The sequence below is a fragment of the Myotis yumanensis genome, unplaced genomic scaffold (assembly GCF_028538775.1).
Source record: "Myotis yumanensis isolate MYYU_CA2020_CCGP unplaced genomic scaffold, mMyoYum1.0.hap1 SCAF_10, whole genome shotgun sequence".
Lineage (NCBI taxonomy): Eukaryota > Metazoa > Chordata > Mammalia > Chiroptera > Vespertilionidae > Myotis > Myotis yumanensis.
The window spans coordinates 5073025-5089145 of NW_027223761.1; the positions used below are offsets into that span (position 1 = coordinate 5073025).

At 52.2% G+C, this 16121-nt stretch overlaps 1 protein-coding gene and 1 non-coding gene across 3 annotated transcripts; both read right to left on the minus strand.

Annotated features, from left to right (window-relative positions):
• Nucleotides 1–11771: 11771 nt before the first annotated feature.
• Nucleotides 11772–11878, minus strand: LOC139019185 (U6 spliceosomal RNA). Its single transcript, XR_011473064.1, has one exon. It is a non-coding gene; the product is annotated as a U6 spliceosomal RNA (small nuclear RNA).
• Nucleotides 11879–12300: 422 nt separating this feature from the next.
• On the minus strand, nucleotides 12301–16112 carry CDCA5 (cell division cycle associated 5). Of its 2 annotated transcripts, XM_070426431.1 has the most exons (6): nucleotides 15967–16112; nucleotides 15722–15816; nucleotides 15558–15623; nucleotides 15444–15479; nucleotides 14380–14793; nucleotides 12301–14186 (listed from the first exon to the last, which is right to left on the minus strand). In XM_070426431.1, the coding sequence occupies exons 1-6, from the start codon at nucleotides 16010–16012 to the stop codon at nucleotides 14106–14108; spliced, it is 738 nt and encodes a 245-aa protein (XP_070282532.1). In that variant the 5' UTR covers nucleotides 16013–16112; the 3' UTR covers nucleotides 12301–14105. The 2 variants fall into 2 exon arrangements, with proteins under 2 accessions (XP_070282532.1, XP_070282531.1); XM_070426430.1 differs by having other exon boundaries at nucleotides 15444–15623.
• Between the last annotated feature and the right edge of the window lie 9 nt (nucleotides 16113–16121).

The window sequence follows — 16121 nt, forward strand, 5'->3', positions numbered from 1 at the left end:
TGTGTGTGTGTGTGTGTAGGGAGGGAGGCAGGGAGGGAGAGAGAGAGAGAGAGAGAGAGAGAGCCCCGAGAACTCTGGCGCAGGCTGTGGGAGTCAGCTGGTGTCTACACTGCTCTAGGCACCAGACGCTGATTTGATCAATCTTCCTTCCCCCGTCTTAGTGGGGTGGGTGGCGCGGCCCCTCCCTGGGCATTTTGAATTGTGGGTGTTGATGAAAATCACCTGAGGTAGCCAATGCATTTGATTCCCTTTATCTTCTCACCTCACTCCCAGGATCATGCTGACTCTGAGTTCTCCAGTCTCTCCGGGACTGCCAATCCCTCTGTGCCAGCTCCTTGCCACTCTCCCTCACCTCCTTCCTTGCCCAGACTCAGTCCCTTGCAAAGCCTCTCACCCTGCGTGATCCTCTCTGCTTTGGTCACAGTCACCGGGTAAAACCCCAACCTGGTTATAGCCAACCCACCACCCACTCTGCCCCTGCCCCCTGGCCCCTAATGTGCCCGCAGAGCCACACGGCCCCGCTGATGTTGCTTTAAAGGTATGACCCCACACCTCAGGCAGGCCCCCGGGACTGCCCACTCACTCTCCCTCCCAGGCTCCTCTGTTCTCAAGCCTCCAACATGGTCGCCTCCACCCTCTCTCTCAGCCAGTGACTGTGCTTCCCTATTTCCCCCCATAGAATTGCTTCTTTTTATTTAAATGATTTACCATAGACAGTATTACATGTCTTTTTTCCCCATGACCTCTCCCTGCCCACTTCTGCCCCCAGCACAGCCTTCCCCCCCCCTACTGTGTCCATTGGCTATGCTTATATGCATGCTTACAAGTCCTTTGATTCTTATGTCCTTCTCTCCCCCTCTCCCTTCCTCTCTGAAATCAATAAATATAATATATATTTTTTAACAGGTCAACTTCGCTCCATGTTGCCAAATCCAGTTCTGTCCTCTTTTTTTAATTTTATTTTTTATATAAAAATCTTGGAGTTATGTTTTACTCCACTTTCTCTCATATCCTACCTTGGGTCTATGTATCAGTAAATCCTGCCGGCTGAGCCTCAAAAGAAACCTGGAGCTCATCCTGGCCCCAACTCCCCATCTCTCCTTTGGGGAGCACCGGGAGGCGCGCACCGGATCTCTGCAGAATGGATGGAAAGCCGACCTGAAGCAGTCAGCTCCTCGGCACCGGGCATTCATGCTCCAGCTGTCTGGGATTTAAGGAGTGTCCAGGGCAACAACAGGGATACAAAAGCACCCCTGGGAAGTAGACCCCAACACCACTGCAGCCAGCCATGGTGGGGTCTGCATCACACAGGTGCCCTCAGGAGACTAGGATGTGGGACCTCACAGGCCTCCAGAGCAGACGCTTCTGACGGGTGATGCCATGGGATGGAGGTGATGCTGCCAGATTGCAGGGTCGGGCATCCTCAGGCAGGAATGGCAGGACCTTGAGGCTGGGCAGGAATGGGGAGCCTGCTGGGAGCACAGGTACCCCAACCTGCTTCCCCTGGGCCTCTCAGAGGTGTGGGTAGATCCCCTGGAGGTCAGCTCATAATTGCCGACGTTCACTGAACGCTAACAGTTCGCCCGGCTGAGATTGGGATTCAGGGAGAGGCCGCATCTCCTGCAGCCTCATCCAGGAGCTACACCACCTCGCGGACACGAGGCAAGAGAAAGGTCTCCATTCCACACCTCACAAGAGAGAGGGCCCATGGGACACACAGGACGGGGTTTGCCAGCCCAGCCCTGCCGTCTTTTGTTTTCTTTTCTGTTTTCTAACCCAGCCTCAGTGTCTTTTTTAGAAAAGTATATTTTTATTGATTTTAGAGAGAAAGGGAGGGGAGAGAAACATCAATGATAAGAGAGAATCATTGATTGGCTTCCTCCTGCACGTCTCCACTGGGGATTGAGCCCACAACCCAGACATGTGTCCTGACTGGGAATTGAACCTGACCTCCTGGTTCATAGGTCGATGCTCAACTGCTGAGCCACACCAGCTGGGTGCAGCCCCAGCCTCTTAATAACAGAGGCCTGGAAGATCTGAGCCAAGCTTGTGACTGACACAGTAGCCTACTTTGACTAGCAGTTCTGGGAAGAGTGTGTGTGTGTGTGTGTGTGTGTGTGTGTGTGAGAGAGAGAGAGAGAGAGAGAGAGAGAGAGAGAGAGAGAGAGAGAATGAATATTAAGAGACTGGTAGTGTCCTAGGGCCCAGGGCCCAGGCAGCTTTGCTTTGGGAGCTCCCCTTGAAAAGGCCTTGCTGACTGGGCTGCAGTATTGGTGGGACTTGGTGTCAGCAGGAGTGGCTGTTAGGGACTGAGCTCAGGGCAGTGCAGTGCTGGGGCCTGGGCCACTGGGCAGTAGCCAGGATGCACTTAGGGCACCTGTCAGCAATTTCTGTGGTTTAAAGACAAGTGGGAAGTGGGGAGGGGCTCTGTAACAAACTCCATTTCCTACAGCGGAGTCTTATCAATGTAGCCATATGGGCTTGCTTTTCCAGGCTGAGATGCTAGAGGTTTCTAGAGGAAGCAGCTCAAATGGGACCATCCTGATGCCTATGTATTGTTGCTAGAAGTCCTTAAGTGGTTAAAAGTATTTAACCACTAGGCTGTTGGTCCAACTCTCCTCCCTCAATCTCAGCATTGGATGATTCCCTTCGGGAAAATGGGTCACTGGTCGGCTGGAACAGTGGTCCGGAACTGGTCAGGAAGTGAGATGAGGGATGCCTGGGATACCTAAAGCCATCGGGCAAGGAGGGTGGGTCCTGGGAGGGTGGGCTGCTAAGTAGAGCTCTGCTCGGCTCAGCCTGAAGCTGTGACCAAATCAATCCTTCACTAATCAAGTCTGTCATCAGTTACTGGTCTGGGCATGGTCATGGGTCTGGTTTAAGTCAGGTCTGAGGAGGGGCCACAAACCTGAATTTCCATCCTCTTGGCTAGTGTCCAACTGCAGTGGGTACAAAGCAGAAACATGGTTACAGCCCTTTCCATGAGGTACTAGAGGATTTCTGCCCAGTAAGTAATGTCACCCTCAGGGTTATAGGGCTTTGAAAAAACTACCCTATATGGCATTGACCAATTTTGTATACAATTTAGCAATATTTCAGGATTCCTTCTTTTTTCCCCCCACTTGACTACATATGTGTCAGTTTCTTGTATTCTCATTTAAACTGGCTTTGTCATCTTGCTGTTATCTATCTTAAGGAGTTGAAAATAAAAAACAAATAAAAAGATGGGAGCACAGGCCTTGTCTAGTTGTATGAGAATTATCGCCAAGTTTCTGAATATTCTGCCTATTCTCTCTCTCCTTACACCAAGAATCACGGGGCTAGAAGGAAAGGCTCCCTGGGACTAGACAGACACTGAGGGCAGCAAGGCCGGTGGACACAAGCCCTGAAGGCCTATGGGTGACCAGGACACAGTGACCACAGCTGGGAGCTCAGGAAGCCAGTCCTGAGGAGGGTAAGGGGCCAGCACGGTGGCCCAGGACAGGGAGAGCCCTATAGATGAAGGGAGTGAGGTCTCAAGGGAGGCTCCAGAAAGCCCTGGCTGGAGGGTGAAGGTTGGGTGGGAGTGGGGATTCAAATTCCAGATGCAACTCCAGCCTGAAGGGTGCTGGGCCCCTGGGGAGCTCTTACTAACTGCCCGCCCCCCATGACATGACTGACAAAGGGGAAGAGACGGACCCAGTGGGGTCACAAGGTGGGAAACGGTTCTTCTTGCCCCTCCCTAGAGCATCTGCCCTTTGGAGTTAGACCTGGTACCTCATCCTCCTCGCAAGGGGTGTGGCCCCTCCCAGTCCTGCCCCAGTGCTTATCACAGGTACATGACCTTGAGGCTGACACTAACCAGACCTGGAACCTCCTCAGGGTTGGGAGAAATTCAGCACCAGCAAACCCCGTGGGAGACACAGGAGGGCATCCAGGAACCAAGCTCTGTTTGGAGCTGGTGGCCGCCTGCTCCACCCGCTTTTCAGGGTCTCACAGACACCGGGAGCCTCCGCTCAGCTCTAGGGAAGTTTATTGCTGTTGGAGTGGCTTCCTGAGGAGGTGCCCAGTCTCGGGCCTCGGGCCATCCAAGGCTGACGCTGGTTTCTGTGGTCACGGGCAGCCTCAGGCTACAGGGTGAGCAGGGCTGCCTTCTGGACGCTGGGTTGCTGCCGGCCAGGGGAGAGAGGTGTCCCCCCTCACCACTCGCCGTGGGGCTCCCTGTCCACCTGGAACAGTCCTGTTCCCTGGCCGGCCTGCTCTTCCTCCTGGGCAGCCTTCCCTTCCTCCGGAACAGCCTTCAGTTCCTCCGTTAGGATGTTATACAACGAGTCCGGCTAGAACAAAGGGTTGCAGGGGCGAGAGGTGGGTAGCTGACCTGGGCAGGACCGCCTGAGGCTCCCAGCAGGGAGCTGGGCTGGGAGGCAGGGAGGAGGCATGGAAAAGGAAGGGGTCCTGGCTGAGGGCCTCACCAGGTTTTGCAGCTTCTCCCTCAGGGCCACAGTGTCAGCTTGAATAGTGCTCAGTGACTCCTGAAGCCTAGGGTTGAAAGAGATGCCCCTTCAGTCCCCAGGTTCTTGTCCTAGGCAGCCCCACCCCGCAACCCATGCCTCCTGCGTGAGCTGGGTGACCTGGCACAGCCACCTGAGACCAGGGTCTCACCCACAGTCCAGTCTTATTGAGGGGAACCAAAGTTTACCGCCCCAAATATGCCGTTTGGGGTATTGATTTTTAAGCTGGTTATTAAGAGACTAGAGGCCCAGTGCACAAAAATTTGTGCACTTGGGGCGGGGGAGGGTGGGGGGACCCTCAGTCCAGCCTGTGTCCTCTCGCAGTCTGGGACCCCTTGGGAGATAACGACCTGCTGGCTTAGGCCTGCTTCCGGGTGGCAGAGGGCAGGCCCAATCCCTAAGTGCAGCCCCTGGTCAGGCTCAGAGCAGGGCTGATTGGGGAGTTGGGGAGCCGCCCTGTCATGCACAGAGCAGGGCAGATCGGGAGGTTGTGATGCCACCCTCAGTCACGCTCAGGGTATGGCTGACTGGGGGGTTGGGACACCGCCCCCTATCACACTCAAGGCAGGGTCGATGGGGAGGTTGCGGCGCCACCCCCCGTCACGCACAGAGCAGGGCCAATCAGGGGGTTGGGGCTCCATACCCTGTCACACACAGAGCAGGGCCAATCAGGGGGTTGGGCGCTGCCCCCTGTCATGCACAGAGCAGGGCCCATCAGGGGGTTGGGGAGCTCCCCCGTGTCATGCACAGAGTAGGGCCAATAGGGGAGTTAGGGCACTGCCCTCTATCACCCACAGAGCAGGGCCGAATCAGGGGGTTGGGGCGCTGCCACTGTCACACTCAGGGCAGGGCCGATGGGGAGGTTATGGCTCTACCCCGTCACACACAGAGCAGGGCCAGTGGGGAGGCGGGGTTGGGGCGCCACCCTCTATCACCCACAGAGCAGGGCCAATCAGGGGGTTGGGGCGCAGCCACTGTAACACTCAGGGCAGAGCCGATGGGGAGGTTATGGCTCTACCCTGTCACACACAGAGCAGGGCCTGTGGTGGTGGTGGTGGGGGGGGGTGTTGGGGCGCCGCACCCTGTCACACACAGAGCCACAGGGCGATCAGGGGGTTTGGGCGCTGCCCCCTGTCACACTGATCTGGTGCCAGGAGGCCTCGCGGCTCCTCTGATCCCGGTGCTGGGAGGCATATTACCCTTTTACTATATAAGATAGAGGCCTGGTGCACGGGTGGGGGCCGGCTGGTTTGCCCTGAAGGGTGTCCTGAATCAGGGTGGGGGTCCCCACTGGGGTGCCTGGCCAGCCTGGACGAGGGGATGATGGCTGTTTGCAGCTGGTCATACACCCTTCAGGGTGGGGGTCCCCACTGGGGTACCTGGCCAGTCTGGGTGAAGGGCTGAGGGCTGCTTTCAGGCTGGCGGTTGTTGATTGAAGCTCCCAACCGCTCCTTTTTTTTATTTTATTCTGGGCCAGCTTTAGCTCTGGCTCTAGCTCTGAGAGCAGGTATCTGGTTTGTTTCGGTTCTATAATCGAAACAATGTATAACTCCAGCTCTGAGATCCCGGGCCTATATTTGTTAGAATGTTTCAAACTGCCAGCTCAGAGGCCGGCAAGTCAGGCAGGGAACGTTGGAGTCTGTAGTCACTGGAGCAAGCAAGCCTCATGTTCACTTCCAGCTGCCTGGCTACCGGCCGCCATCTTGGCTGACAGTTAATTTGCATAAGGATATGCTGATTAGCCAATGGGAAGGGTAGCGGTCATACGCCAATTACCATGTTTCTCTTTTATTAGTGTAGATTGCCCAATAAGCAGACATGTGGGCACACAGTCAATTGCTGGGGAAGAGTTGTGGCCCCCACACCTGTAGGGCACCAACATACAAGGACATGATGCTTGGGAGGAAAGAGACCCACAGGCCAAGGAGGTCTCCAGAGTAGAACAGAGAAGGAGAGAAGAAAGAGGGGCAAGAAGGTGCAAGCCCGCAACCATCAAGCCCCGGGCCAGGACCTCCTTGGGGAAAAGTCCTGTCACCCTGCCTGCCTGCACCTGCCCAGACCTGGCTCACCTCATGCAAGCATTCTGCAAATGGTTAATTTCCTTCAAGGTTTGCTGGGTGCCCCAGTCTTCCTTATCCAGGAACCGGCTCTCCAGGATCTCCAAGTCCCTAGGATAGGTTTGCAGTGAGGGTAGGACTGGAGGACCAATAGGCTGGGAGAGAATTCGGGGGTCAGAGAGGTGGGGCAGCCCAAGGCCCAGGCTCTTTCAGTCCTATCTCAGCTTCCCCTCTGTCTACCTCAGGGCTGAGTCCTGGCCCAGATCTGAATGCTAATATGGGGGTTGGGAGTAGGGAGAGAAGCACCATGGGCCTCCCCGCCCTTCACACACTCACACAGACTTACTCTTGAGGTTCTTTGGGCTCAGGGGGCTCCACTGAGCTCAGGAGTGTAAACAGGAACTTGACCGTGGGTTCTGGTTGCGGGTCCAGCGTTGACTCTGAAGAAGATGGCTTTGGCAGAGAAGGTGTCATGGTGACCAAAGTGACATGGGGCTGGCAGCCCAAGAGCTTGGGTCCTCCCACACCCTGGAGCGATGGCTGGGAATTCAGCTCTCCACCCAGCAGGGAAAGAATTTCTCCAGCCCTCCCACCACCTCTGCCCAGCTCCCCACACACCTGAGGGTCTTCCAGGTTCTGCTGCTCAACAGGTTGCACCACTGGCTTCTCAATGGGCTCAGAAAGGGCTCCTCGGCTGCTCTGGGGAGACTGAGGAAGATAGAAGCCCAGTTGGTGAGCCACATCCATCAACCCATGGGCTCCCCTTTCCAGCCTCATCTGGTTATCTTGGGGCAGCCTCCAGCCTGGAGAGTCTCCATCACCAATTCTGTCCAGCAACCAGATCCCTGCAAACGCAAGGGATGGGGGTGGGATTTGGGGGCTGGGATGGCCCTATTTAATGGAACCCTAGAGAGACTTATAAAAAGTGGAGAATGCTTCTCATTTTTGGTATATAAATCATCTATTAGTTGGACATTGAGAAGTAATTAATATGGCATTCAAGACCCTCTGTTATGAACATCATTGGTTCTAACCCACATAATACTCTGCTCATACCACCCAGGAATCTCACTTCCGACACCAGGCCAAACCTTCCCCAGGGCCATGCACTTGCCCATAATGTTCACCCCTCTCCCATTCCCAACCCCTTCTGCAATGTGAATTCAGACCATACTTTTCTCTGCTGAGCAAAATTGCTTCCCCTGGGATTCCCTAGCTGGGTTGGCAGAGGAGCCGGAGCTAGGCTGAGCCTGAGAATGCTTCTGAGGTAACTTCACTTTGGAAACTAGGTCTAAAGAAATGACTCCAAAAGAAATATAAATAATTTGTACAGAGGCCCACAGTGGCTGATTTACACCAAGAAGAAATACTGAAACTGGCCTAAAGGGCCCAAAAGAAAAAAAGGTAAACAAATTATGATATACAAACATAATAGAATACAATTCACTCTGCAATTAATGGTCCCCAGTAAGCACTGGTTGACCAACAGATCTGCAGGACAGGCCTCAGGCCAGGTACTGAGAACATACAGATAGATGATCGTGATCTGGTTCTGCCCCAGAGAAGCGTCAGGGGAGGCCAGAGGGCCCAGGTTCCCGAGTGCAGGGAGATGTGCCATCAAGAGGCCCGGACAGAAAGCCCTGGTCTTGAGAGGAGGGGGCCACACACTTGGCTCCAGGCAGACTCCATCAGGGAGGTGCTGCTTGATCTTCAACAAGTGGGGTATCCTGGCCAGTGAAGGGCAATCCAGAAGGATCAGCTTGGGCAGGATGATGTTGAAGGTGTAGGGCACTCCACTGGGAAACAGCGTGAGGTAGTTAAGTTTAAATGCCAGATAAACAATGAACAATTTTTGTGTAAGCATGTCCCATGCAGCTAGCTCACTTATAGAGACTGAGACACTGGGCAGCCAAAACCCAGTAACCATCATTATGATACTGCATGAACAATGGACAGTCACCAAAGGGTGTTTTTTAAAAAATTTACTGTGACAAAATACATAACATAAAATTTACCATTTTAACCACTTTTAAGTGTACAGTTCATTGGCATTAGTACATTTACATTGCCATGCAGCCATCACCACCATCCATCTCCAGAACTTTTTCATTTTCCCAAACTGAAACGCTATACTCATCCTATATAATAAAAGCCCAGCAACCGAATGGTAGAATGACCAGAACGACCAACCAGACCACTAGGGCACAGGTGCTCAATGCAGGTGCTGCCCCCTGGTGGTCAGTGTGCTCCCACAATGGGAGTGCTGCTCAGCTGACTGGGATGAGCAGCTGCTCCCACAGCAGGCCAATCTCCGCAGGCCACACTCCCCACCAGTGCACAAATCCCGTGCACCAGGCCTCTAGTTAAATAACAATCCATTTGTCCTCCTCCATCCCCTGGCAACCACCATCATTCTACTTTCTGTCTCCATGAGTTTGACTACTTTCGGTATCTCTTATTAGCGGAATCATATAATATTTGTCCTTTTGTGTCTAGCCCATTACTCTTATCATCGTGTTTTCAAGGTTCATCCATGTTGTAGCATCAGAATTTCATTCCCTTTGAAACTGATAGAGCTGAATAATATCCCATTGTACCGACATACTGCATTTTGCTTATCCATTCATCCATCAATGGATATTTATGGTGTTTTCCACCTTTTGTCTATTGTAAGCCATGCTATGAACATGGATGTACAAATATTTCTTCAAAACCTTACTTCCAATTCTTTTGGGTATTACACCCAGAAATGGAATCGTATCAAAAGGTTTTAAGCAGCCCTAGCTGGTTTGGCTCAGTGGATAGAGCAGCAGTTGCCAAACTTTCGGACCTCACGGACCACCAGTGATCCACGGATCACCGGTTGGCAACCACTGCTCCAAAGGTTTCCTTAAACCAGCGGTCACCAACCTTTCAGACCTTATGGACCACCAGTGGTCCACGGACCACCAGTTGGCGACCACTGGGATAGAGCATCAGCCTGCAGAGTGAAGGATCCCAGGTTCAATTCCAGTCAAGGGCACATGCCCGGGTTGCAGGCTCAATCCCCAGTAGGGGGTGTGCAGGAGGCAGCTGATCAATGATTTTCTCATCATTGATGTTTCTCTCTCTCCCTCCCTTCCCCTTCCTTTAAGCAGGGGGAAAACACCACCATATTTTCTCTTTGAAACTCATTCAGGCCACAGGGTAGTTTGAAGAGCTACTAGGCTGGGGCAGTGATTTTCAGCTGGTGTGCCATGGCACACTGGTGTGCTGGAGGAACTTTTAAACATGCAACACATGACAATTTAGTCAGGGCATTGACCTCAACTTAGATTATCAAATTTAAAAAGTGGCCCAGCATATGGTTGAGCATCGACCTATAAACCAGGTCACTGGTTCAATTCCTGGTCAGATCACATGCTTAGGTTGTGGGCTTGATTCCCAATAGGGGGCATGCAGGAGGCAGCCGATCAATGATTCTCTCTCATCATTGATGTTTCTATCTCCTTCTCTGAAATCAATAAATTATGTATTTTCTTTTTTTGTTCAATATATTTTTAGTGATTTCAGAGAGGGAGAGGGAAAGAGAGATAGAAACATCAATGATGAGAGAAACTCATTGATTGGCTGCCTCCTGCACGCCCCCTACCAGGGACCAAGCCTGCAATCCAGGCATGTGCCCTTGACAGGAATCGAACCTGGGACCCTTCAGTCTGCAGGCCAATGCTCTATCCACTGAGCAAAACCGGCTAGGGCTAAAATATGTATTTTTTAAAAACACAAAAAAATCAACAATTATCCTGGCCAGTGTTTCTCATCGGCCCTCAAACTGAAAGGTCGCAGGTTTGATTTGTGGTCAAGGACACAATCTGGATTCAGGTTTGATTCCCAGCCCTAGTAAGGCAATGTGCAGGAGGCAATGAATCAATGTGTCTCACATTGATCTTTCTCTCTCTCCCCCCTACCTCCCTCCAGTCCACTCTCTAAAAAAACAATAGAAAAAATATCCTTGAGTGAGGATTAGCAAAAACAAAAAAAGACAACAACCAACAGAATAGCTGTCTGGTGTGAATGAATCAAAATTACACTTTTTTTTGTCAGATCAGCAAGGAATTTATTTTTTTGATGTGCTGCAGAATTTTAGTAATTATGTGTCATGAGATGAAAAAGATTGAAAATCATTAGGCCAAGGCAATTGTCCAGTAGCCGTGGGGATGGAGGGATGTTGAGATTGGGGTGAGGGAGAGTGTGGAGCTGCAGATGACCCCGTGTCCTGGCTTGTGTGACTGGGTCAGGTCGAGGTGATGCTAATGACATAGGGAGCACAGGAAGAGGCAAGCTGATGAATAAGCTAAGTTCGAGTAAACTTCTGTGTTGAGATAGAGTTCTAGAATATAGTTCTAGATTCTGGTTTGAAGTTCAGGAGAGATATATGGGTGGGAGGGAAAGATTGGCTAATTTTGGGCAACAAGGTGGCCTGGAGAGCTTGAGGTCAAGCAGATTGAAAAGAGGGTCCAGAAATTGATGAACAACAACAAAAAAATCCAAAGAAGCATCGATCAGACCGTCAAACCTCAGAGGGAAGGAGTAAAGGGGAGAGATCAACCAAAGGATTTGTATGCATGCATATAAGCCTAACCCATGGACACAGACACCAGGGGGTTGAAGGCATGAGCTGGAGGTGGTGGGGGACAATCGGGGGATACGGACACATATATAACACCTTAATCAATAAAGAAAAAAAAAGAGGGTCCAGGACTGAACCTAGGTGTCCTGACATTTCAGTGGAAGCAAAGAAAGGGGCCAGCAGTGTCATGGCCCCAAGAAGGGTGCTCTTGGCCCAGGGTGCAGAGGCCTGAATCTGTAGCATTGCAGGTTATGTGGTCACTGAGTAGTAAATGAGTGAGGGCAGGCACCTAGAGTACATGGGACAGACGCAGCAATTTCCTAATGTTTTTTTCAAGGAGCTTAACCTCAAAAGGAATAATGGTAGTAGCTAAAAGGAGAGGCTGGTCAAAACTTTTTTGGGTTAAGGTGGTTTCTAATAAAATGAACACAAGCCTGTTTAGGACTTGTAGGTGAGAGGCATAGGGCTCAGATGACAGAATTGGATCAAAAGCCAAAGTGGAAAGCTTGGCCTTGAAAAAAGGGACCTGCTTTCCTCTGGGTGAGGTAAGGAGGTAGAAGGGAGATGTGGGAAGGCTGTAGAAACTTAAGAATTTATTTTATTTTGGTTTTTTTTTTAAATATGGAACGCTTCACGAATTTTCGTGTCATCCTTGCTCAGGGGCCATGCTAATCTTCTCTGTATCGTTCCAATTTTAGCATATGTGCTGCTGAAGCGAGCACGAACCTTAAGAATTTAAAGGTCTTGATTTGCTCAGTCTAGGAGGCAAGGACAAATGTAGAGACATAAGACTGGTTTGTGCCACCTGCATGGAAATGCATGGATATCTGACTAGTTCCCCAGGGGCTTCTGCACCAGGCTGGGCCAGTGTGAGGAGCAGGCTCCTGGGGACGGGTGACAGGGAAACAAGGGCTTGACTCAGGATGGGGGGTAGGGTTTGTTCCCAGGCTCTGGACGAAGCTTTTGGCAGCCTCACCCTGGAACTCCCCTTGAGGCAGGTAGCCCAGCCTTGGAAGAATGGTGTGAGCATCTGGATAGAATGGGGCAACCCTGTGACACAGCCCAAGAAGGCTTAGCTTCCTGGGCCTCACACCCTCAGCTCTGCCTTTGACCCAAAGAAAGAAACACAATCTCAGAACAGACAAACTCTTCAACCAGGTTTATTAATAAAACAAAGAACATATTTTTCCCTTAAACTCCACATTCTTAGTTTTTCAGGAAGAAGTTTGCAGCAATGACATCAACTCAACATCATCTGGCTACTCCTGATTCTACAGGACTAAAACAATTCTCAGGAGTCCTGCCCACCAGCCAGTGAGGACAAGAATTCTTCAGGTGTGGTCCAGCTCAAGGACATCTGGCCCACCCTGACAAAGGGGCTTGCTTGTAAGATCTGACAAAGCACAAAGCGTTGAACAGGTGGTCTGGGACTCGCAGGCATTGTAAAGAGTTTCATTAGCGCCGTTCAGGTAACTGAACCAAGCATATCTTCCCTGACACTCTGCTATTCACTAGCCTCTACCTCCACAAACCTGTAAATGTGCAAAGGTTCAAAACATGGGGGGTGGAGCAAAGTGTGGTTGGGCAGCCTTTGAAAGCACACCTTTTACCAGCATCGAGAAGAGAAATGGTGGGAGTGGGGTTCCCTGAAAGCATGAAGATGATCTTTCTCTGCCCCCTAGCTCAACTCCTAGCACCTGCCTCAGGCAGTGTCCTCCTGTGACAGGGTACTAAGGAAGCTGAAGGTTAACACTGCTATCAACCTCTGCCCCTTCTGAACCGTGAGAAAAGCTTCCTAGAACTTTACATGTGTAGCTGCAAAATGCTAGTGGGACTAGGACGGCTTAACTTATATGTTTTTGTTCTAGAGCTGAATAGACTGTGAACTTTAGTTTGTAAGAAACAGGTGTGCATGACAAGAGGGGTCACCTCCTGCCATGGGCCCCTTCCTCGCCAAGCCTCAGGTTCTGTAGAGGCTGGGACCTGTGGTACCTGGTGCCACACCCCCAAATGCACCCTTTGCCCTACACAGCCAGCACTCCATCAGCCTTGTTTTTAACCAAATACCTCAACAGCAGAACACAGAAATATAATATACAGCATCTAAGGAGTAAACGCCTATGGTCCAAAGCCAACTAAGGCTTTCCCACTCTCCTTCTAAACCCGACTCTACTGCCTGAGTGTCCAGCTTCTTCCTCACAGATAGAACTGTCCCAAATCCAAATTCTCTCCTGGACCACCTACAGAATCTAAGAAAACCCAAGCCTTTTTACATAGATGGAACCAAGCCACCAACAGAAGGCAACTCAGGAGAGAAAGCCTGAGGCAGCTCTGGCTGCGGATGCCAGTTTCTTTTTTTTAAATATACTTTTATTGACTTCAGAGAGGGAGAGGTAGAGAGAGATAGAAACATCAATGATGAGAATCATTGATCGGCTGCCTCCTACATGCCCCACACTGGGGATTCATCACGCAACCCAGGCATGTTCGACCAGGAATCAAACCGTGACCTCCTGGTTCATAGGTCGATGCTCAATCACTGAGCCACACGGGCTGATGCGTTTCTGTTGGGGCTGGCACAGGGCAGCCACACATCCCCCAGCAACAGTAGAGATGCTCTCGCCCACAATCCCCAGCCCTGTAGCCTCCTCCGGCTGGGCTAGGGATTCTCCCTCCCAAGTCTGTACCCAACTGGAAGCTGGCCAGGACACTGCAGGAAGTAGGGAGGAGACGATGGTGCGTCACTGACTACCGCCAGGACACCGGCCAGGCGAACCCTATTTCCTACAGCTGTCACCACACAAACACTCAAGGGCAGACCTCACGTGCAGCAACAGCACATGCACAGGTAGCAAGGCCAGGGAAGGGGACCCCAAGTGTCTGTTCCATAGGAAGAAGAGGCTATGTACAGGGGGAAGGAAGTCTGGCTAGGTGCACCCCAGTTTCATCTCATTCAACCAGGAGATCAAACTGCTCAGCAGCTTCAAACTCAGCATTCATGGCTGCAGCCCACTCATCCAGCTCCGATTTCTGGGGGAAGAGAAATGGGAGGCAGGTGAGTGGGGAAGAGGACACGTTGTCTGGAGCATGTCTACCCAAACCCTGCACGCAGGTGCTGTCTTTCCCCCAAAACAACCAGAGCTGAGCCCCAGCCCAGCATGTGCCCCGGCATCTCCCAGTTTGTCTGCATGACAGCAGAGGAAGGCCCCTGCCCCTCACTCACCAGGATCTCCGGCACCTTCTTCTTCTTCTTTTTCTCTTTCACGGGTGGGGAAATTCCGGGGAGAGTCGTGTCCGGGACCCAAGGGTTCCCAGGGACCCTGGGGACCTCGGTTAACTTTGAACACACCAAGGGTGAGACTCCGGCCAGGTCTTCTGTCCCCAGCAGCCTCTCGAAGCCAAAGCAGGATGGGCGTCCTGGGGTGGAGGTGGAGGCACAGTGAAGGGGGTCCAGCCGGCTGTAGGACCGCCTGACTTTCTTGGACATTTCCAAGTCTCTGGTGTCCAGGTCTTCAGAGGCGTTTGACTCATCTGGGCTTTGCACAGGAGTGGCAGGGACGCTGCACTGCTTGAAGAGGTCCTCCTTAGCAGGCTCCTTGGTAGGAGGATTGTTTTCTTTTTCCAAGGAAAAAGCAATCTACCGGGACAGAAGAGAGAATGCCTCCCTGTTACTCAGACATATTGCTTCCAAGAGGCCCGAGGAGATTCAGGGTGGAAGGAAAGAGCCACTGGACATACACTTTTAAAAGGAAAAGAGGAGACGGTCAGGAGAGAAATCAGACTAAGATAGATGTGGGGAAGGGGAGAAAAGAACAGCCGGTCATTGCTTCTGAGGAGTGTGGTTTTGTGACTCAAAAAGACTTGCCACCACCTACTGGCGCTGCCAGCTCTGTCCCCAAAATGTGACGGGGGAATAAAACATAGAAAACCCGTCTCCATGGAAAATTCTAGTGGAGAAAAATAGATAATACGTTGGGGAGGGTGGGTGGGTGGGAAGAGATCAACCAAAGAACTTGTATGCATAACCCATGGACACAGACAATGGAGGGGTAAAGGCCTAGGTGGGGGGTGGGGCGGGCTAGAAGGAAAACGGTAGAGGACACCGGGGTATCAAGACCTAGTAAGTCTAAGGAGGAAGCAAGATTGGCAATGCATACACATGTCCAAAGGCAAACTTTCAAAATACTGCAAACAGCACCCTACGCAGATGTGAGCGGACACCACGCCCCCTCCCAGCTCCAGAATGTCCTGGATTCCACGCAGCAAAGCAGGTGAAAACGAACTCACCCTAGGGCTCCTTCGAGGCGAGTGGACAGACGGGATCTGTGGAGACAACGCTAATTGATCACACAGCCGGCCCCCAATGCTGCTCCCCACCCACAACCCCTCTCTCAGCCCTACCTTTACAGTATGAGCCACAATCTTCTTCAAGACGATGGGCTTTCTGACGGGAGTCGCATGAGGTGCCTGGAGAGGAGGGGTGACCATGAATAAGTTCTACACTAGCCCAGGGGCCTCTGGGGAGGGAGGCGCCTGGGGAAGGGCCTGAGGAATCCCGGGCTCACCTTCGGCCAGATTTCAGGGAGGATGTTGGGAATATCAGAGCCTGATTTCCGCTGGGACCTCCGCAGAGACTGAGTAGGAGGTGAGGCCCTTCGCCCTGGAAAAGAGACAAGAAGGTTCCCAAACAGGCCCGTCGGGGGCGCCTTCCCGGTCCGAGGCTCTTCAGGCGGTAGGGGGAGGGCCTCCCTCACGGAACTGCGTCCCTCAAGCACCTGGGCCCCATCTCTCCCGCGCGCCCTCCGCTCACCGGAGCCCTGGGCGGCCCCGCCGGACCGCGTCCGCCTCTCGGACATATCTTGGTCTCGACCTTCGCCGCGCCGCCACCGAGGGTGGTGGGGCTCGCGCCAACCGCCAGGCTCCTTCGAAGGAGAAACGTTCGAACTACCCGCCTCGTCCGTGAGG

Excerpts from the sequence above, each read along its gene's own strand:
- CDCA5 (XM_070426430.1), bottom strand. The coding sequence starts at position 16,012 with ATGTCCGAGAGGCGGACGCGGTCCGGCGGGGCCGCCCAGGGCTCCG. Across the intron at positions 15,624-15,721 it reads TCCCTGAAATCTGGCCGAAG|GCACCTCATGCGACTCCCGT; the intron begins GTGAGCCCGGGA and ends CCTCCTCTCCAG. Across the intron at positions 14,794-15,443 it reads CGCCTCGAAGGAGCCCTAGG|ATTGCTTTTTCCTTGGAAAA; the intron begins GTGAGTTCGTTT and ends CTGTCCCGGTAG.